We start from the raw sequence: 21,131 nt of genomic DNA, 5'->3' as shown, positions 1-21,131 counted from the left end.
TCAAACAAATGCACCCGACGAAAGCACTTGGGCCTGATGGATTCGGTGCCTGTTTTTACCAAAAGTTTTGGAGTATTGCGGGGGAATCGGTGAAGGGGACAGCTCTAGAATTTTTAAATTCAAGTATCTTTGATCCTTCTCTTAACTCTACTCATATTGTGCTTATACCAAAGACTTCTCATGCATGTTCTGTCACAGATTATAGGCTTATAAGTTTGTGTAATGTTTTATACAAATTAGTGGCAAAAGTCCTCGCAAATAGGCTTAAGAAGGTTCTGCCCTAGATTATTTCACAGCACCAAAGTGCCTTTGTCCCAGGGAGACTGATTACAGACAATGTCCTGCTAGCTTACGGGGCCCTCCACACTATGAACTCAAGGATGTAGGGGAAGAAGGGCTTTATGGCCTTAAAATTGGACATATCCAAGGCATACGATCGGGTCAAATGGGACTTTCTTGAAGCAATGATGGCGAATATGGGTTTTGATGCGCATTGGATTGGACTCATAATGTCCTGTGTCAAATCGGTCTCCTACACCATCGTGCTTAATGGAACCCCGTATGAAAAGTTCTTCCCCATGAGAGGAATCAGGCAAAGGGACCCTCTGTCCCCTTACCTGTTCCTATTGTGTGCTGAGGGGCTAAGCAGTTTATTGAAAAAAGCGGAGGCTGAAGGCACGATTACAGGCGTGCCTATTGCTGCCCGGGGCTCTCGGTTAAGCCATCTCCTTTTTGCAGACGATAGCCTTCTGTTTTGTCGTGCAAATTTCAGGGAATGGGGGAATGTCATGAATATCCTAAAGAGGTATGAGCTGGCCTCAAGGCAGATGTTGAACACCTAGAAAACCTCCATCTTCTACAATCGGAATACAGGGCAGCCATTCATAGACTTCATCACTTCTTCAATCGGCATTGTGGCTTCCCAAAATTTTGATAAGTACTTGGGCCTTCCGGCTATGGTGGGACGATCCAAGCTCAGAACCTTTGATGCCATTAAGAGCCGAGTGCAGCGTAGACTAGATGGGTGGAAGGAAAAACTGTTGTCCCAAGCTGGCAAAGAAATCCTCCTAAAAATAGTGGCCCAGGCTATACCGTCGTATTGCATGAGCATTTTTTTGCAGCCCACGTCTCTTTGCCGAGAGCTAAATGTGATGATGAATCGCTATCGGTGGGGAAATCAATCGAGCAGTAAGGGAATCTTGTGGAAAAGTTGGACAAAATTGGGTATGTCAAAAAGGAAAGGAGGGTTAGGCTTCAGAGACTTGCACCTTTTCAACTTAGCTCTTTTGGCCAAACAAGCATGGCGCCTCATTCAAGACCCGGATTCAATGGCAGCAAAGTTCCTAAAGGAAAAATATTTTCCACAGGGTCCTTTCTTGCAAGCATAGCTGGGACATAGGCCGTCCTATGCATGGAGGAGCATTTTTCAAGCTAAGTATATTGTTGAACAGGGTATGGGGTGGAGGGTTGGCAATGGTGAGATGATAAAAGTTTGGGGAGACAGGTGGCTATTGGCTCCATCCCCTCACGTTATTAGAACCCCCGTCATTGTGCTTTCCCCGGATGCTAAGGTTAGCTCGCTTATTGATTCAGAGTCGGGGTGGTGGAATTATTCCCTCATCACGTCTATATTTGAGAGAAACGAAGTTGAGCAGATTTGCAGTGTTCCTTTAAGTCCTATGAAACATCTAGATAAGGTGATATGGAGTGGAACTAAGCATGGTGGCTTTACGGTGAGGAGTGCATATCACATGGCAGTCCAACAGAAACAAATGGATTATGGTGAATACTGCTCTCAGTACAAAGAATAGGAGCAGTTTTGGAATTCTCTGTGGTGTCTTGATGCCCCAGCTTCTTTAATAAATTTTGCTTGGAAGGTTAGTCATAACATTCTACCAACCAAGGAGAATCTTTTTCAGAAGCATATTATAGAGGATCCTCTGTGCCCTTTATGTACATTGTCCCCTGAGTCCACTTATCACATTCTTTGGAGTTGCCCATCGTTTATGGCGGTTTGGCAAGAAGGGAGCAAGCGTCTACAAAAGCTCTCTTTAGTGGAAGGGGATGATATGGAGCTCGTAAAATAGCTACGGGATAAACTTCCATTGGCTGAATATGTGGAGGCCTTTTCCATAGCCAGACTGATTTGGATGAGGCATAATAAGCTCATTTTTAACAACCAGTTCTCTCATCCTACTCTTGTACCAGTGCAGGCAAGGGAGATGATTGAAGACTTCCGGGTAGCAAATGTAAGGGACCATCGTTTGGAGTTGGAGGTAGAAGAGACCCACCCAACACCGAAATGGTTAAAGCCCCCTCTAGAATGGGTTAAGTGCAATTGGGATGCGGCAGTGGATGAGGCGGGACAACAGATGGGAGTAGCTATGGTGGTGAGAGACTATGCTAGAGAGGTCGTAGCTGCTGCCATCAGATCTTTCCTTTTCATCACTGTTCCTACGATGGCAGAGGCATTGGGAGCATGGCATGCTATATCGCTTTGCAGGGCGTGGGAATTGGCTAGGGTGATTTTTTAGGGCGATTTCTCTGTTGTGGTGGACACTTTGAACAAAGAAGCATCGTCTTGTACCTCCTATGGGCATATTGTGGAGGACACACGGTCTTTGTTTCAAAACTTCCATGCTGTTAAAGTAAGGCATGTTCGTAGGCTAGCCAACTAGGTTGCTCATGAGTTGGCTAAAGTTGCATTAGATTACAAATCGGACTTCAAATGGCTGGGGGCATGTCCTCAGCAAATTTCACTTGTTGTTTCCTTAGAGCAAGGCTAGCTCTTTTTAATGAAATCTCTATTTCTCAAAGAAAAAAAAAAAAAAAAAACGAAAGAAGTAAAGAAAGAAAAAAGAAGAATAGGGAAAAGCTCTCAACACAAAAATGTGCACAACCACTCATATTGGTATGATTCATGTGAGTGAATGAGCCTCACCCATATGAATTTGTGCACAACCTACTGTGCAGAGATCAGTTCTCATGCATATATGCCCTTTAGGAATGCTGAGGGCGATTATCCTTTTAGCCATCCCTTGATTTTCGAGTTATATATAACTCATTCCATCAAACAATTACTTTTAGGTTTTGCTTATCAAATTTTTTTTTCTCTTATCTTTTGTTTTTGGTTCCATAAACAAAAAAGTATAAACAAATAAAACAAAACATTAAACACTCATAAAAATAATTTTTACTTGAAAAATCTTATATATCACATTTTTATTTCACAAGGCTGATGTGGTAATACTCCCCCTCATAGGAAGAGGTAAATTTAAATTATCATTTATCCCAAAAGTTTAAGCTGATAGGAAGAGGTATATAAAATTTTTAATCAATACTTTAACACTCTCCCTCACGTGTGAGCTTAAACTCCATTTTAATAGGTCAAGCCCAACACATAGAATGTTTAATTGAATTGAAAGTAAATGAAGGAAACATGGTTCGAACTGAGGATTTCTACTTTGATACCATGTTAAACAACCACTTATTTCAAAAGTCTAAACTGATAGGAAGAGATAAATTTAATTAATACTTTAACAGGTGAAGATAATACAATTATGGAAGGTGGAGAATATCAAAATTAAATCTGATTACCTAAAAGATATGAAATGACATGTAATTAGAATGAGTTGATTACATAACCAATAACAGGCCAACAAACAACGCACTACAAAAAATTCTGCATTTAGTGGCGTGCCTATAGAAAAGTACTTTTTGACACCTCACTAATTAGTGGCGTATTAAAAAGTAACACCTCCTTAATTACTAACCTTCTAAAAAGACCACTAATCAAAGGTCACTATTGTTTAGTGACTTTTCAGACATCTTGAAAAGCCACTAAAACTTAGTCACAAAAATCATATATTTTTGTAGTGAGGCCAAAAGATGGGTTACATGGGCCAAATATAGGCGCCACTTAGTTAACAAAACAAGACATGTTATTTAGGGGTCAAATCTATTGAACCACCTAAACAACGTGTCCTTTATAACAAAGAGCAAGGAGACAGCTTTTCTTTTTCCTGACAGAAGCTAAACTACCTGTTGTTTATGAGTGAAAACTGTTGACCTACCTAAACGACCGTTGTTTAGGGCTCAAAATTATTGAACCATCCAAATGTCTTGTCATTTTCAACAAACTTTGAAGGCATCTAAATGATTGTCGTTCATAACAGATAAAAAAATGAGATACCTAAATGGCCCGTCATTTAGAACAAGGAAAATGCTCAAAATACTCATGGTGCACAACAAGTGCATTACCACAAAGCACAATGAAGTAAACCCCACATAATGGAATCCACTCAATTGCATGTGCCTTGTGATAGTGCACTTGTTGTGCACTATGAGTGCATATATCACCCACTTTACAATGGAGTGAACCCCACATTGAGATCCACTTTATTGTGCCATGTGGTAATCTACTTATTTTGCATTATAAGTACATGCATCACTTCTCTTAGAACAAAGAATGATGAAGCAGTCGGCGTGTGGGACGTGTGACAAGGCTGGCAGAAACTTTTAATAGTATGTGTGGGCGCAAGAGACCTCCATTGTAAACATTGTAAAAAAAAAATAAAAAAATAAAAAAATAAAAAAAAAATCTTAGTCAAAGATTTTTGACGTTAAAATCGACCCCTTGGACAAAAGCTGGCTTCTTCCCTGTATACAATAACATCCTGTGGACTTTCAGCATACACAAAACATTTTGCCTGACTCCTAAAAGTAGGCGACAAAAATGCAACGAATGAGTACTGCGTCGTTCAATTGTCTCTGAAGGCCAAGTTCTAGCATTTTCAAGTAAATCGAACAAAATCTCTAATAATAATATAGATATAAAAAATAAAAAAAAATAAAAAGAAAGGAAAAAGGCTGCAAAGGAACAAAGGTGTACGTGGTTTAATGGCGTCGGTCCAATATTCTCGTTTCACAAAATCTTGTTCAACTTTGAAACTTGACAAAGCCTAACCTTTTTTGAGTGATGCCTGATGGCAGTTGCCAGTTGGAGTTGGTGAACGCGCAGTGTACACGCAAGGGCTTAAAAATAATAAAATTAACCATTAAATGGTAACCACAAGAAACTACTACTTTTAGTTTCTTGTTTGGGTTGGTTCGGTCTTAGAGATAAGAGAAAAGAAAGGAAGGATATTCCAATTTCATCTCCACTTAATACTTATCTTCGATTTGGGGAACTTCCTAAAAGTTACCACAATCTTTGTTCAAATTATCTCTATATATTATATTAAACTTGTGCAACTTACAAATTAGGTTTATAGACAAACAAAACAAAACAGAACATAAAAATATACTTAAAAATACATATATAAAAAAAAAAAAAATTACTTAGAAAAATGTTATATACCACATTGTTATCTCGTAATGCTAGAAGTATCTCTTGTGTTCTTGAAATAATCATTGAACTTGTGATTGATTATTATTGAATTTTGATTAAATAGTAATTTTAAAAGTCACTTCATTTTTTAGAGACAGACACACGAGAGGAAGAGGGAGTTCTAAAATTACTTTATAATACTTGTGTGGCAGTCGTAATCAATGTTAAACTCTTTTTAAACAATTTTTTTTTTCAAAAAGAAAGAAAGAAAAAAAACTCTCAAATTCAAATCACGTTAACAAAGAAACGGATCTTAATTTTCTATAGTAGTGATGAGTGACTGGATGGCCACGGAGCGGTATCGGAAGAAGCCTAATTCATTGTTCACACGCATAAGAACCTGCTCAACAAAGTCATAGGCTCTATAGTCATGTAGGCATCTAAAGTTGAAAAAGGGATTAACATTTTTAAATTAAATTATTTCGATTTTGTCAAATGATTTAAGTAAAATATAATAAAATGAAATAATATCTTGTACCAATGATAAATATAGAAATAGTAACCAATTATTTTAAGATTTTAAAAACTCCATAAAAAAAAAATTAAAATTAAAATAAGGTGGTGAACTGTATCCTGAGGTCTGCCCACCCCAGATGGAAAATCCCTCGGGAAAACCAAAAAAAGGGACCCGGACTATGCAAGTTGATTGAGGGAATGCTAATTGATGGAGTAATATCTTATCAAGAAAATCACCTCTTTTTGTAATTAAAATGTTATTAATCAAAATAAATATCTTAGTATGATAAAGTATTAAAGATATCATTAAGGGAGGATTAGGAGGATCTACATTGTTTATATAAAAATGGTTTTGGATGTGTACCGAAAATCTATTGTTGTGACTCATGGGTGACCCGACCCGAACAAATAGCGAGAAGGTCAACCGCGCAATCCAGCTTTTTTTACGGAGTAAGACCGGATTGGGGGTTATAAAAATCCTGAACCATGCGCCAACCGGCGGGGGGTGAATCCACCGTTTCAACTTTCAACCCCACTGGCAATAACCCGAAAAAGAAAATAATAATACTATTAAAAAAAAAAAAAAAAAAAAAAAAAAAAAGAAAAGAAAAAGGGAAATAGTGCCTGAGCCTGAGGTAGTTATGAACATATCCGATGCAGACTGGCATATGACGGATATATTTGGAAGAATCCCGAAAGAAGAGCCAAATTCCTTTAAAAAAAGAAAAAAAAAAAAAAAAGGCTATCACCGTCATGGCTGGAAAGTTGCTCGAAATGACGGAGAAATAAAGGAGATTTCCATCTTCATCACTCCCCAACCTCTAAAAATATGCAGCCGCAGCTCTTTTCACCTCTGTCTCTTCTCTGACGTATCCAAGTTGCCGGCAAGCAGCCGTCTATCTATTTAATTTTGGAATGGGGGTATGTAATTGTCAGATATAAGTCATTCACACGTTTTCTTTAAACCTTCCCCCTTTTCTTCCTCTTTTACCTTTTCTCCATCAAATCTACCTAGACTTCTCCCATGAACCAAAAAACACCTATAGAAATTCTCTTTCCGTCCAAACTTCCTTTATAGGGGGGGAGGGGAGGGGGAAAAACCCCACCTCTTCATACTCTAAGTTTGTGCCTCACGAGAGACACCATGGTTCTGCGAAACCTGATTCTTCTCGGAATTGTAATTGTTTGTCTTCTCGTGGTGATTCGGGTGCTTCTCTTCAAGACGGGGTTGATTTATATCGTGAAGAAATGGTGGAGATGGATCGAGGATTGTTTTCATGTGACCCAGTTCCTCAAAGTCCCCGAATACAACGAGAACATGCAGGAGAATCAGCTTTACAAGAAAGTGTCACTTTACCTCAATTCCTTGTCTACCCTCGAAGATTCCGACTTCACGAACCTCGTCACCGGCAAGAAGCCCAACGACATCGTTCTCTGCCTCGACCCCAACCAGACCGTCGAGGACAACTATCTCGGTGCCATAGTAACCTGGACCAACGGCGACAACATCGAACAAAACGGTAGCAGGAGCTTCGTGTTGAAGGTCAGAAAGGCCGACAAGCGCAGAATCCTCAAGCCGTATCTCCAGCACATCCACACGGTGGCCGATGAAATCGAGCAGAGAAAGCAGCGGGACTTGAAGCTCTACGTGAATATCAATAATCCAGACGAAGACGAAGATCGTCATGATCATCTTCTTCATCGCCGCGATGGCGGTAACGTACGGTGGAGATCTGTTCCCTTCACGCACCCTTCAACGTTCGAAACTGTCGCCATGGAAGACGATCTCAAAAACAAGGTGAAATCCGACCTCGAATCGTTCCTCAAAGCCAAACAGTTCTATCACCGGCTAGGCCGCGTTTGGAAGCGGAGCTATCTCTTGTACGGCCCACCTGGAACTGGGAAGTCGAGCTTCGTGGCGGCCATGGCTAATTTTCTATCCTACGATGTCTATGAAATTGATCTTTCGAAGATTCTAAACGATTCCGATCTGAATTTTGTTTTATTACAGACAACAAGCAAGTCTATTATTGTCGTAGAAGACCTTGATCGGTTTCTGACGGAGAAATCAACGGCCGTGAGTTTCTCCGGCGTGTTGAACTTCATGGATGGGATATTAAACTCGTGCTGCGCTGAAGAGAGGGTTATGGTTTTCACGATGAATAGCAAGGATCACATTGACCCAGCTTTACTTAGACCCGGTCGTATCGATGTTCATATTCATTTTCCTCTTTGTGATTTTGTAGCATTCAAAACGTTGGCCAATAGCTACTTGGGGCTTAAGGATCACAAGCTTTTTTCTCATGTGGAGGAGATTTTTCAAAGCGGGGCGAGTTTGAGCCCGGCCGAAATTGGTGAGCTGATGATTGCGAACCGAAACTCGCCGAGTCGGGCTATAAAATCGGTCATCACGGCGTTGCAAACGGACGGTGACGGGAGGGGTGTCGGGAAGATCGGATCGCGATTGGGAAATAACGGGCCGAGAAAGTCCGTGGAAGAAGCGGGCGAAACGGGTGGGGTTTTTTGCGGTGAAGGTGGTCATACAGTTAAGGAGGAGTTTCGTAAATTTTACGGTTTCTTGAGACTGAAGACCAACAAGGTCTCTCATTCTCAATCGTTCGATTCGAGTTCAGCGCAGAAGGAAGGGTGAGTGCATGTATGCTTCAGAAATGTTTCGGGAAAAATTCCCACGATTCCGACGTGTCAGAATTTCAATGGGGGAGGGGGTATAGAACAAAATTCAGATATGTGGGCATATCTTTGAGACGTCATCAATTGGGGCTATCTAAGATTTCTTGTACACATTCATACAGGCATAGTTTTGTGCTGTCGGTATTTAATTTGTTGGACCCATTGATTGCAGATGCCCAAATTAGAAAATATGATTCATTCTATGATTATTTTGCCTTCATCAAATGTCTTTCACTTTGTTAGGCAGCCCCATTGGAATGTAAACGGAACAATACTAGTCTCATGGTTAATAGGATACGTGCTCAACGTGTACAGCTTGTTGATTTGTTTATTATTATGTCCTCTTCTCCTACCTTTTGTTAAAGAATTGAAGGATTAAAGTGAAGAAACAAATCGAGTTATTTAATAACATTTTTTACAGGAAAAAAAGTGCTAAAAGGAATTCTTGTATAGACATGATTAAACTGTAAAGAGAAATCTATATTGGAGTTGTTGGTTTTAAGTGACGGAAGTCATCTTCCCTTTACCCTTCCTTTGGGGTGTTTTTTTAATAGGAAAAACAAAAAGAAAGAAAGTGACCAAAGTCACAGGCAGACCACTAATACTGTGATGGGCAACGTGGGAAGGTCATTTTCTCATTTTTGGAGCGGAGCAATTTCTTTTTCTATTCAGAAAAGCTGTGCATTTTTCTCATCATTGGTGATGATGTACTTTGGGCCTTCATTGATAAAGCCATTTTGTCTTCAGCCAAAACTACTTCATTTTCTTGCTCCTCGTGGATCACAAACGCGCAATTTACTCGACTTTTATGCGTTAAAAGTGGTTCTTTCCCGCTATTACCCGTAGGCCGTGTTTGGTCGTCCTAGGGACGCGTTTTTGTGGACAATTCTCGAATTGAAAATTATAAAAAGAAAAATATTTACACAAGTGGTTGCTTTCTGGTGGTTCTCAGCCATTCTTTTATTGCTTTTGTCTAAACATAGCCGTGGAAGGATTGCGTAAAGATATGGTAGAATTCATCCCTTCTTGAGAATAGTAGTTACATCCGATCTGGCTGAAAAACTAAGCAACACAGCCAATTAACTACCATTTCTACCAAGGAATAAAATTTAAAAAAAAAAAAAAAAAAAGTTGCTTTATTCTGATCCACTTTATATGAGTCTAGTTTCTGTCTATTTTTTGTATGAACCGAATATATTCAATTGGAAAAAGATAAAATATAAATTCTTTACACACCTACCTTCTCACGTGAGGGAAAATTCATACTAGATGAGCTTCAGCGCATATCAAATTTACACAAGAATTGAAAGAAAAATAAAACACACACACAATCCCACTTTATATATTTCTGTTTGTCTTTAGGCCGACCATCTTACCAATAAATTGACCCTTTTAGGTACAATTATTTTATCCGTTTGTTAAACTCTTCTTTTTACTTTTAACCTTTTTTTTAAAAAAAAAATAAATATAATTATGAAATAAAATAATTGTGTTGTAGGCCTTACTTTCCTTTTCACCAGCAATAAAAGAAAGGCATTTAATTTCATGAGAAGTCCAATCATGGGGGGGGGGCTATAGTGTGAGTCAGGCCAGCTGGTTCTGTTATCCTTAATTAAAAGTTTTTTATTTTTTTGAGTCATTAATTGAAAGTTTTAATTAATAATTAATATATGGTTGGATGGGTGACAAGTGACAACCATACATTCTGCCACCCTATATTCGTCCTGCAGTGCCCCGGATGCACGGTGTATTGATTACCATCGCTAGTCTTTTCTTATTCTAAATCATTACAAATTATTTCGAGTTTTCTCCTTTCTTTTCTTTTCTTTTCTTTTTTTATTATTATTAACTGAAACTTTTTTAAATGAATATAGAGGAGAATAATTATTATTGTTAGTTCAATTTTCATGAATCATGATATACCCAGCTGTGAGATTGCTGAAAGTTCGATTCTACCAATGTCAAAAGTAACACCTCATCATTATTTCTCGAAAGACAAAATAATGATGGTTGTCTGAAGAAGCTCAGAAGTCAGAAGTTTTATAGTTTCATAATGTTAGTTGTCACCAGACACCAATCGTACCTAATTCATAATTGTGTTTGGTTTGGTTTTTAAGCATCAAAAATTGGTACTAAATAAAAAAACAAAATCAAAATGCAATCTTTAGTAATATTCGTATTCGGATCTATAAAATGCAGTTATCATCTTTAAATATCTGCATCTGTATTATATGATTATTATTTATATCTGCATGATTGTTGTAGTTATTAAATGCGATTATTATCCATATATAAGATAATGTCCGTTTTAGATTACTATATAAATCTATATGCAAGATTAAATAATATGGTTATTATTATATGCAAGCTTAAATAAATTACGATTTTGTTTATTACATAATTCATGATTATCGGTCATAGAGGATCATTATTTCATAGAGTAATCAGGATTTAGATTATCAAAGAAGAAAAAAAAAAAAAAAAAAAAAAAGTAAATGCAATGAGGTAGAACTTTGAGATGATAGTAAAAAAAAAAAAAATCCTAAAAGTCAAACTTTTCAAATTCAAAACGACATTATTTTAGTATATATATATGGAATGAGAGTGTGGTTATTAACCGCCATCCGCATCCACATGTATATATAATGGTTTTTGCTAACCGCATCTGCATACCATATAATCGCTATCCACATCCACATATATAGACAGTAATTTTTATTAACTGCATTCGTATATGCTGATAATAGTTATACGTGGATAGCGAATGCATGCAGGTTCCATCCACTTGCATTTTCACCCCTAGCTTTTAGGGCATAGACTTACCAATTTGCACCTACAGGGATATCCAGGCGAATATAGTTCTGAGTCGACAGTATTTTAAAGAAGAATTGAAATGCAGTAAATATGAGTTTCGAACTCGTAACCAAAAAGTCCCTTTTACCTAGCTTGAGCTTACCTTTCATAATCGCTTTGATATAACCGCCGCCCTTATGTCACGTTCTAGCCTTATAGTTGGAGCACTGCACACCCCATGATTGCGTAGGGTTAAGCATCCAATAACCCCATAAATTAGGAGTGTATCTTGCATGTTGAGCTGGAGTGCAATTATAGGGCATAGGGGACCGGTTTCGAGCCCTAGAAATATAAGTATGCTATATGCCTAAATTTATATATGTTTCCTTAACATGCTTTAAAAAGGGCATGCACAAGCCAAAAGTCGCAACATGAATGCCATATTTTTATTTTAAAAGCTTTTCTAGAAATATATATCTATTTCTGAGGTTCCATCAATGTCAAAAATATCCAACAGTTAGATTTTAGAATATCTATATTTATATAGGAGTTATATTTTGGCTTTAAAATAAATTAAAAATCAACTGCTAAAAACTTTGTCCATTTTTCTTTTGGGTCCATAATGTGTTAGTCAGTGTTGTATCATGCTTACATTAGGACTAGCAATTTTTTACACAATTTATAAACCTGATACGAATCTAGCACAAAATTAGTAGGTTAGAGTTGATATATATAGTCTTATATATATTCTTTGCAACGACTCAAACCTAACACGAGACATTCAGAACTAAAAATTTTTAACACAACCTGCAAACTTGACAGAAACCTAATACGAAATTAATATGTTATGGTTGAAAGGTCCGACTCTTTTATTAAATAGGTTGAATTATGGTTTAACCTATATAGTCTTCTACTCATGCCTCAACACAATATAAACCCAACACGTAATCACAAATGGTTTTATTTACCCTACGTTACAAGGCAAAGCATTAGCACAGGATGAGCCTTCGTACCCAATTCCAATATACGAAATTGATTCATATTCAAATTTGTATATTCTATTAAACCTAGAAGGGTGCTTCTGAGTTCTCTAAACAAGAACACAAAGACAAACAAAATAGGTCAAATTCATGATTAATAATGCCCTGATTTTCTTCTTGATATAAAAGGGTCTAACAAGAGCATGCAGACAATTTCTTCATCTCACTAATTTCCAAGTCAGCCCCCGAAATAATATCAATCTTGGACCCTTTAAGGGCCGCGGCATCACCACCGTTGGATTTGGCTAAATTGCCACGTTCCAAAGTCTTCTTAGAAACCACACCGTAAATTTCTTCAAGTAGCCTAAAAAATGCACTGTCCACGTTGTCACCGCTGAGGGCTGATGTCTCTGAGAAAAAAAGGCCCTGATTCTCTGCAAACTCAATAGCATCTTCAGTGGGCACGGCCCTCAGGTCCATCAGATCTGCTTTGTTCCCAATCAGCGTGATCACGATTGAATTATCTGCGTGGGCCCGGAGTTCCTCCACCCACCTCGCCACATGATCGAAGCTGGGCCTCTTCGTAATGTCGTACACCAGCATGGCCCCTAGTGCTCCCCTGTAGTACGCACTTGTCACAGCCCGGTACCTATGAATTATTTGTACAAATTAATGTCACGTCTAAACACATTTAATTAAAACTTGCTTAAACTCCCCCAACTAGTCGATTATTGCATTATTTTCTTCAAAATCTGGTGATATTCTATAAATCCGAGAAGAAAAAAAAAATTGAAAATTAATTTTATTGCATTTCTCTATCATTTCTTGGCCTACAACAATATATGCCTGCAAATCATTTTCAACTTTTAATACGTGTCAAAATTGTAAGCAAGCCTCTAATGCTTTTCAATTGTGTCAAAAACTTTAGGATGTCTAGTATTTTTTACTGACATGATTGAATATCTTCACATTTTTATTTTATTTTATTATGATTAATACTATTTAGTAGATTAAAATTACGTAACACTTACAAATTAGCTTTTGAGTCAAAAGAAACAGTTTACTAAATACAGATTGTTTGGTGTGCGAATTTTATAAAAATATTTAAAATTATAAATATTAAGATGACTTATTTTTTTTAAGTTATGTTTAGATGGTCTAAAAAATTTGAGACAAAATTAACAAAAGTTGAATAAAATTGAAATTCTAAAATACAATATTTAAAAAACAAAAATCACCGACACATTATGGATCCCAATATTTGATGGAATATTACTAATTTGGGTAATGAAATATGCTGACCATTACAGGTAAACTATGCTTAGTCAAAACGGGAGTGTGTGTGTGTGTGTATATATATATATATATATATATAATCAATGCCTCCATTAACGTTAAGATTCAAACTCTCAGAAGCAGAGAAAAGACAGATAAAAAAAAGAAAAAAGATGGTAGAATAATTTGTGGGAGGGAGAGAGAACCGAGAAGTGAACCTTTCTTGGCCAGCAGTATCCCAGATCTGGGCCTTGATGAGTTTGCCCTTAATGGAAACAGTCCTGGTCTGGAACTCAACACCAATGGTGGACTTGGAGTCAATGCAGAACTCGTTCTTAGCAAACCTGGACAGCAGCTGACTCTTCCCCACCGCGGAGTCTCCGATCACCACCACCTTGAACACATAATCAATTTTCTCCGGCACATCCTCTTGGCAACTAGTCTCCGTCTCAATCCCACTCATTTCTTGATTCATTTTCACCCCAGATGGATGTGAGCTGGAGGGGTATGTGACACAACTCTTGTGTCTTCGTCGTTTTTGTGTTGGAGGTAAGTAGGAGTTAGTAAAGGCAGAGACAAAGGATTGAAAAGATGAGGCGGACGACAGACAGGACTGGGGTACTTCTCCCGACTCTCAAGGGTAACGATGATAAAGAGAGTCAAGTTATGAAATATGGTCTTGTCCTTTTCTTCTCTTTATTGCTTTTTCCACACCAGTAGCATTATTTTTTTTCATATAGTGAGATTCAGCCTCATTTTCGGCTCAACACTGTCTGCCAAAACCTCTTGTAGGTTTGCTAATGGATTACGGATTGAATCATTTTCCTACATTAAAAATTAAAAAGAAAAAACTTTTGAAAAATGAGAGAGGCTGGTTAGGTATGCCCATTTGTGTTTTTTTTCTTGTTTTCTGTTTATGGATGTATTTTAATTGAACGAATCCGGAGCAATATCATCAGGTTTTTATAGTTTTTTTTTTTAATAAAAAAAAAAAATTAAAGAATTAAACTACTTTTGGTTTTTCTATTCGAATAAACTCAACAATAATTTTTCTTATTTTTCTTTTATATTATTTAAATATTTTTTCAAATAAATATTAAAAAAAAAAAGCAAAAGAAAGATATAGTTTGTTTATACATTAAAATAATGTTAACCGAATCAAAAGTATTATCCTAGATTTGGATATGATTTTTTACAATTTTAAAAAAAATTGTAAATTCTAAAATTATGTGAATTTAGGTCATTCCTTGCATCGAACGGCTTGAAAAATTATACATATTAATAAGGTGGCACATTACTGAGGCAGCCAAAAATAATTTTTCTTTCAAAATGTTTTTTTCTTAACTTTTGAAGCGACACTCGTTCATAAAATTAAAAGACAGTTTTTTGTTCAAAACTTTTTTACGACGTAAAGCGTAAAAGCTTAAAGAAAATATACACAATTTTATTAGTTCTATGTCACATTTTTAACATGTATCATTTTTCACACTGTTCAATGCAAGGAACAGTTTGAATTCCCATAATTTGATAATCTACAATTTATTTAAAATTATAGAGATTCCTTATCCCATTGGTTTAGGATAATACTTTTGGTCCCTTTGGTTTAAGGAACACCAAATAAGTCTGTTACTTTTTTAAAGAATTTTCATAAATTTAAAAAATAAAATAAAATTTTAAAAAACTGCTACTAATAATTTTAGACAAGACGAGAGATCCACTTTCTTTAATGGTTCATTATTTAAAATTAGTACATGAAGGTGCTACATCATTTTGATTTGAAATTGGGAGGAAACTTGTCGTAAGGGCTAGGGCACCCATGAGAGCAATCATACTTAACAACTTGATAAAGCTGTCTTTGACCTATTCAAAGTGAAGTGGAGCAACTAGGGATGATGATCACCGACACAAATTTGGTGGGATGACATTCCTGGGAATCATGACGTAGGCCCACATCTTAATAGGAATATAAAATTGGTTTTTTTTTAAAAAAAAAATTAAAAAATTAAAAAAAACAGGAATATAAAATCAACAACCAAACCTTATCATATTGGCTACCATAAATGCTATTTCATTATCCGAATTATTGGGCAGCAGCAGCAAAACAATTGGAATGTGTGGAAGTATCACCAAAAATCAATTCAATGTGTTGTCACTTCATCTTTTTTTTTATTTTATTAAAAAAGAATAAAAAAAAAAAGGTGTGTGCTTTCTGTCTTACATCGGAGAGGAATGTAGAGTGAAGCGGCCTTATAAGCTCATTCTTCTCTTCAAGAGATAGACCATTTTGAAGAGATATTCTGGATTTAGCTTGTAAGACTGTCTGTGTCTACCTCTTCCTCTTAAAATCAATCCGATGTGTTATGACTTCATCCCAATTTTTCATTTCCCCTATTCTATCAAAAAAAAAAAAAAACACCCCCTCAATAAATCACATCAAATCTCAATTAATATATTTAGAAAAAGAAAAAAAAAAATTGAAAAGAAAAATTCCAAACCAGTCTCACCACTGTTTGGGAGTGGCTGAGCCACCTACGAAAACTGTTTAGGGGTGGTTCAGTTTTTTTAATGTTTTTTCGTTATATATATTTCTTTAATTGGGTTGAAAAAAATTTGAGACCGGGTGAAAAAAAATTGAGTTGAGTTGAAAAGAAATTGAGTGGAGCCAAATATGACTTCTTAAAAAGAAAAAAAATCTCTCTTTCTCTCTCCTTAGGCAAGCAATTGCCTCTATTGGTCTGGCATGGTTCAATCAAACATGCAACCAAAAGGAGGACATACATACGTAACACATTTTAAAGTTGTTTGGGAGAATTTTCTTACTTTTATGCTCCGTTTGTTTCGACGTAAAATGATTTCCGACGTAAAATAATTTTGATCTCAAAAATATTTTTCGGTGTTTGGCTCGCACGAAAAAATTATAAAATGTAAAAATCAGAGTTTGGCAAATGCCGTCGGAATCCGACAACGTCCGATCGCCATTGCCGAATTCCAGCGAGAAAGTTTGACCGGATCCGGCCAAAATGGCCAGATTCCAAATCCGGCCCGATCAATGGCAGGATCCGATCATATTCAGCCGAATTTGGCAGCATTTGCCAAATAGTTTCAAAAGCGAATAGTTATAATTCGGCCATCATGTCAGAGAATCAGGAGGTTCATGGCCAAGGACCTATTAATTTCAAAAGAAATAGATAGTTTATGCGTCTAACAATACATAATTTTATATTATTTAATACTTTTAAAAATCGTGTTTATATAAATCTCCGTCTCATTTTGGAAGGGAGGATCTTATTTTCTACTTCTCTATGTATGCTCATTGTTTTGGTTATTAATGTGAAAAATCTTACACGAATGAGTATTCATTTTAATTTCAATTAATATGACATTTAAAAATACCATTAAATTTTTAATTTTTTCTAACTCGAGAATGGGTTAGATTTCTCCATTAAAATTACTGACCAGCTTGGTCCCTATAGAAACCAAGTTAGTATAAATAAATTAAATTCTCTCGCACCTTTTCAGTACTACTACAGTACCCCCCCCCCCCCCCCCCCAAAAAAAAAGCCATGCCAAATCAAGTGGTGGTTGGGAGGCAAATGACGATGGCCCCCCTGCAGTTGGTGTAGGGGTGTAAACCCGAAGCGGGTTCCCGGGTATTGGGTGAAAACCGGGAACCGGCTTCAAGTACTCGGGTTTTTTATATTCAACACCCGGCCCCAGACCGAATAACCGCCCGGACCCGGGTATCCCGGTTATCCAGTCCGGGTGGTATATTTTTTTTTAAAAAAAATTAATTTTTGTAACAAATAACCATTTCCATTGCAAAAAAAATCACAATTACGTGTAACAAAACCTGAATTGAAATCTTGAGATGGCTGGACTAAGATAGATGGGCTTATGTGATTCTAAAACATTCACTTTATTACAATAATATTCAGCTCAAAAGAGAAGTAATAGAGAGTGCTGAAGCACCGAGCAGTCGAGCACGAGCTAGTGAGCCACCTATTATGCCAAACCCCAGAAAGTCAAAAAAAAAAAACTCAAATATTTTAAAAAAGTTTCAAAGATTCAAGATTTTGGGCTGAAGTTTCAAACCTGTGGAATCGAATTTCACAGAACTCTCGTAGGGGTTATCGGGGCCGAGTACGGGAGGGGTCGAAGCGTTGGCGTGGCTGTACGAAGCCGAGTAGGGATTCGGAATTTGGGAAGGGTTTGGGAGAATCGGAGTAGTTTGATGCTGATCGTAAGGTGGATAATAGGGCTGCTGCTGATTGGGAGGTTGGTAGGGCATGTGGGACTCAAAAGGAGGGAACGAACAGGGCAGATTGGGGTTTGTGGTTGGGGTGTACGAAGGAGCAGTTGAAGGGAGAGGGGGAGGAGCAGGGGCAGGGACAGGATCGGGATTTTGAGAAAATGGAGGGTACGTGGAGGGATAAATGGGGTAATCAGAGGGAGAATAGCCAGAGGTGAAGGGTGGCGCGGAGGCGTAAGGGTTCGGTAAAGGATCAGTGGGCTGAACGTCGTGAACGAGTCACAGTGAGGAAATTGTGATGGAGAGAAGGAGATGATTCAAAGAAGTGATGCAGAGTTTTGATTTTTGAATGGATTTTTGAAGTGATGCAGAGAAGTGAGCGGCGGCACTGAGGAAATTGAAGGGTCTTTGACTCTTTTGAGTTTTGATACTTGACAATGATAGGGCAACAAAATTGTTAAGAAAATGACAAAATGCTCCTCACCCTTTTTAAGCCCATAGTAAGTTGTGTCGTATTAAGATAAAAGGGTAGAGGGTAAATTTTTTTTTTTTTTAATTAAATAACCTACCTGGAGCCGGATACCTGGGTATATCCGAGGTTTTTTGAAATAAATACCCGGCTACGGCTCCGGGTACCACCCAGATTTTCCGGTTTCTCGGAGCCGGTTAATGCTCGGATCCAATTTCCCGGCCGGTTATATTCGGTCCGAATTTACACCCCTAAGTTGGTGATGTTGGTGGCGGTGGTGGTGGAGTGTTTAATAAATTAGTAGTTAATTATTTTATTATATTCTTCCAATGGAAAGGCAAAGGCTTGTTTGAGGAGACGATGGTGGCCGGATATATAGAATCAACTAGACACGTACTGTGTTCTGCTTTAATACCCTATTATTGAGAGATCTTTTTGGTGGGAAAATAGTTTTCTGATGCACTCCACCACGTGTCCTTTTTCCTCGAGTTTGACTGTCTCTTCCCCTTCACAACTTTTTTTTTTCCTCTTTTAGCCAACTCGATTTGACTCCTTATGCTCCAATCTCCACTGTCCGTCCCATTCTTTTCTAATTTCAAAAGAATTAGAAAATCTTATGCTCCGTTTATTTCGGCGTAAAATGATTTCGGCATTTTTCGGTGTTTGGTAGGAGCGAAAATAATAGTCAACCGGAAAATGATTTCTGTTTGACCAAAAATGCTTATTAAATTTCGGAAAATGATTTACGCTTTTTAAATCGTTTTCCGAAGACATCAGACGCAGTCGATCTATTTTAAACGACATAGTCGACCTTCACGTTCAAGTAGCCGACCACCATCGAAATATTGCCGGTATCGGAATCCGACAACATCCGGTTAATGTTGCCGGAATCCGGCCACCTTCGCCGGAATCCAGTCAGCCAGATTCCGGCGACCAATCTGACCGGATTCCAGCCAGTTGGCCGGATCTGGCCAGAGAGCCGGATTTCGGCCGGCTGGCCGGCCCTGGCTAGAGAGGCCGGATCCCGGCCAGCCTTGGCCAAAGAGGCCGGTTCCCGGCCGAGCGATCGGACGGATCTGGCCAGATCCGGCCAGCCTGCCGGGATCCGGCCTTTTGTGCCGGAATCCGGCTATCCCAGATTCCAAAGAAACGGTCCGGATTCCGGCCTTTATCTCGAATTCTGGCTATATTAGCCGAAATCAGGAAAAAATAGTCAGAATCTTGTCGGTCAGCGACCGAATCTCGTCATCGATGATTTTATATTATTTTACATTAATATTTTTATGTTGTGAATAAAAATTGATTTTTATAAGTTAATATGATTGAATAAAAATATAAAAAAATATTTACGATTTTCCGTACGCGCCAAACACCGGAAAATGCTTTCGACGGAAAATGATTTCCTGAAAAATGACTTCCCTGAAACCATTTTACGTAGAAACAAACGGAGCATTATAGGCAATTGTCGCAAAATACTCCGGCGCCTGTTGGATTCCGACGATCGACAATTGTTAAATTTTGACAATCGAATATCAAACGTACGTGTAAGAATGAAGAGTTTAATTTTAAAAAACGATTTACGGTTTTAAAAATTGTAAATCGTTTTTCGAAAATTAATGAAGTTTTTACGGTCAAACTGAAAACGATTTTCGTTAACCATTATTTTCGCCCCCACCAAACACCGTAAAATGTCGAAATTATTTTTCAGAAATCATTTTACGCCAAAACAAACGGAGCATTAATCATGCAATAAAATCGTTGAATAGCATGCACCCTAATTGATAGATAATTAGTAATGCTATAAGGAAGATTTATGTTCTCTTTTTATTTCCCTAAATGCGATGTCGATTTCAAAATCACCCTTAAATCAAAATTTCTTAATAGTTCATCTTAAATTTAATGATAATTTTAAAAGTGACATCACTTTTGAAATGATAAAAATAAAACATGAGTCTTATATATAGCATTACACATAAATAATAGATGAGCCATTGCTTCATATTAGATAGTGTTGGGGCAAAAATAAATTTTCTGGCTGAATTGAAGGGGGCTTGTCTCCCAACTCTTTCACCTTTTTGCCTTTGAAAATATCTCAAAAAATCATATATATTAAAAAATAAAATTAATCACCTCAGGAGTGTTGGAATTTTGAAGGAAATAGAATACAGATAATTGGAAGGATCTTCCCGCCAGTGAAAATTCAGGAGGATAAATATATAGAAAATAGTATGAATAAATTGTGTGTAAATTCTCTCTGACCCCATCTGTATTTATAAAATACAATTTAACTCTTCACCAAGAATTACATTGTTTCTCTTTAATAACCTCAAAAAAAAAAAAGTTATTCCCTTTCATAAAGTTGGTTAGATATGAAAATGATCACACTCCCCTTTCATCATTTTTTTTTTTAATTTTTTTAATTTTTTATTTCATTCATTATTTATAAATCACATTATTTTTTTCATTTCTTTGTTTTAGATCTTAATAGTAATACTATTTAGTACAACTATTATAAAAATAGAATGACATAACAGTAAAAAATTAGCTTTAATTTTTTTAATACTAATCTAATAATTATTTTTTTTAATATTAATCTAATGATTAATTTTTATTACTATTTTATTAAATTATATGATAATCATATAATAATCTATTAATTAAGTAGCAGCCTTACTCTACCTTTAATAAATCCATTCTCTCTCTCAAAAATTAAATAAATCCATTGTCGTTTTGACGTCATACGAGTAGTTTGCAACGTGTGTTTGTCGGACCGAACGGCACGCCGCTTTGTGATTTGATTTTGCGCTGAAAGGCGACATGTTGTCTCCT

The 21,131-nt window shown here is 37.0% G+C and overlaps 3 protein-coding genes across 3 annotated transcripts; 2 read left to right on the top strand and 1 right to left on the bottom strand.

Annotated features, from left to right (window-relative positions):
• Positions 1–956: 956 nt before the first annotated feature.
• On the top strand, positions 957–1,388 carry LOC133863120 (uncharacterized mitochondrial protein AtMg00310-like). The gene has a single exon (XM_062299110.1). It carries the CDS (start codon positions 957–959, stop codon positions 1,386–1,388), a length of 432 nt encoding a protein of 143 aa, XP_062155094.1.
• A 5,188-nt stretch (positions 1,389–6,576) lies between these two features.
• LOC133862951 (AAA-ATPase At2g46620) lies at positions 6,577–8,867 on the top strand. Its single transcript, XM_062298878.1, has one exon. It carries the CDS (start codon positions 6,990–6,992, stop codon positions 8,493–8,495), a length of 1,506 nt encoding a protein of 501 aa, XP_062154862.1. The 5' UTR covers positions 6,577–6,989; the 3' UTR covers positions 8,496–8,867.
• Positions 8,868–12,460: 3,593 nt separating this feature from the next.
• Positions 12,461–14,321, bottom strand: LOC133864542 (ras-related protein RABA3). The gene is made up of 2 exons (XM_062300913.1): positions 13,803–14,321; positions 12,461–12,958 (listed from the first exon to the last, which is right to left on the bottom strand). Exons 1-2 carry the CDS (start codon positions 14,057–14,059, stop codon positions 12,502–12,504), a joined length of 714 nt encoding a protein of 237 aa, XP_062156897.1. The 5' UTR covers positions 14,060–14,321; the 3' UTR covers positions 12,461–12,501.
• Between the last annotated feature and the right edge of the window lie 6,810 nt (positions 14,322–21,131).

Source organism: Alnus glutinosa, chromosome 3 (assembly GCF_958979055.1).
Source record: "Alnus glutinosa chromosome 3, dhAlnGlut1.1, whole genome shotgun sequence".
Taxonomy (NCBI): domain Eukaryota; kingdom Viridiplantae; phylum Streptophyta; class Magnoliopsida; order Fagales; family Betulaceae; genus Alnus; species Alnus glutinosa.
The sequence above is the reverse complement of the archived record's forward strand: the minus strand, read 5'-3'. Positions and strand labels throughout refer to the sequence as shown.

Bases quoted from the DNA above. Each gene is read 5' to 3' on its own strand.
- LOC133863120 (XM_062299110.1), top strand. From the start codon at position 957: ATGGTGGGACGATCCAAGCTCAGAACCTTTGATGCCATTAAGAGCCGA.
- LOC133862951 (XM_062298878.1), top strand. From the start codon at position 6,990: ATGGTTCTGCGAAACCTGATTCTTCTCGGAATTGTAATTGTTTGTCTT.
- LOC133864542 (XM_062300913.1), bottom strand. From the start codon at position 14,059: ATGAATCAAGAAATGAGTGGGATTGAGACGGAGACTAGTTGCCAAGAG. The intron at 12,959-13,802 runs GTTCACTTCTCG...AATAATTCATAG, and splicing joins GATACTGCTGGCCAAGAAAG to GTACCGGGCTGTGACAAGTG.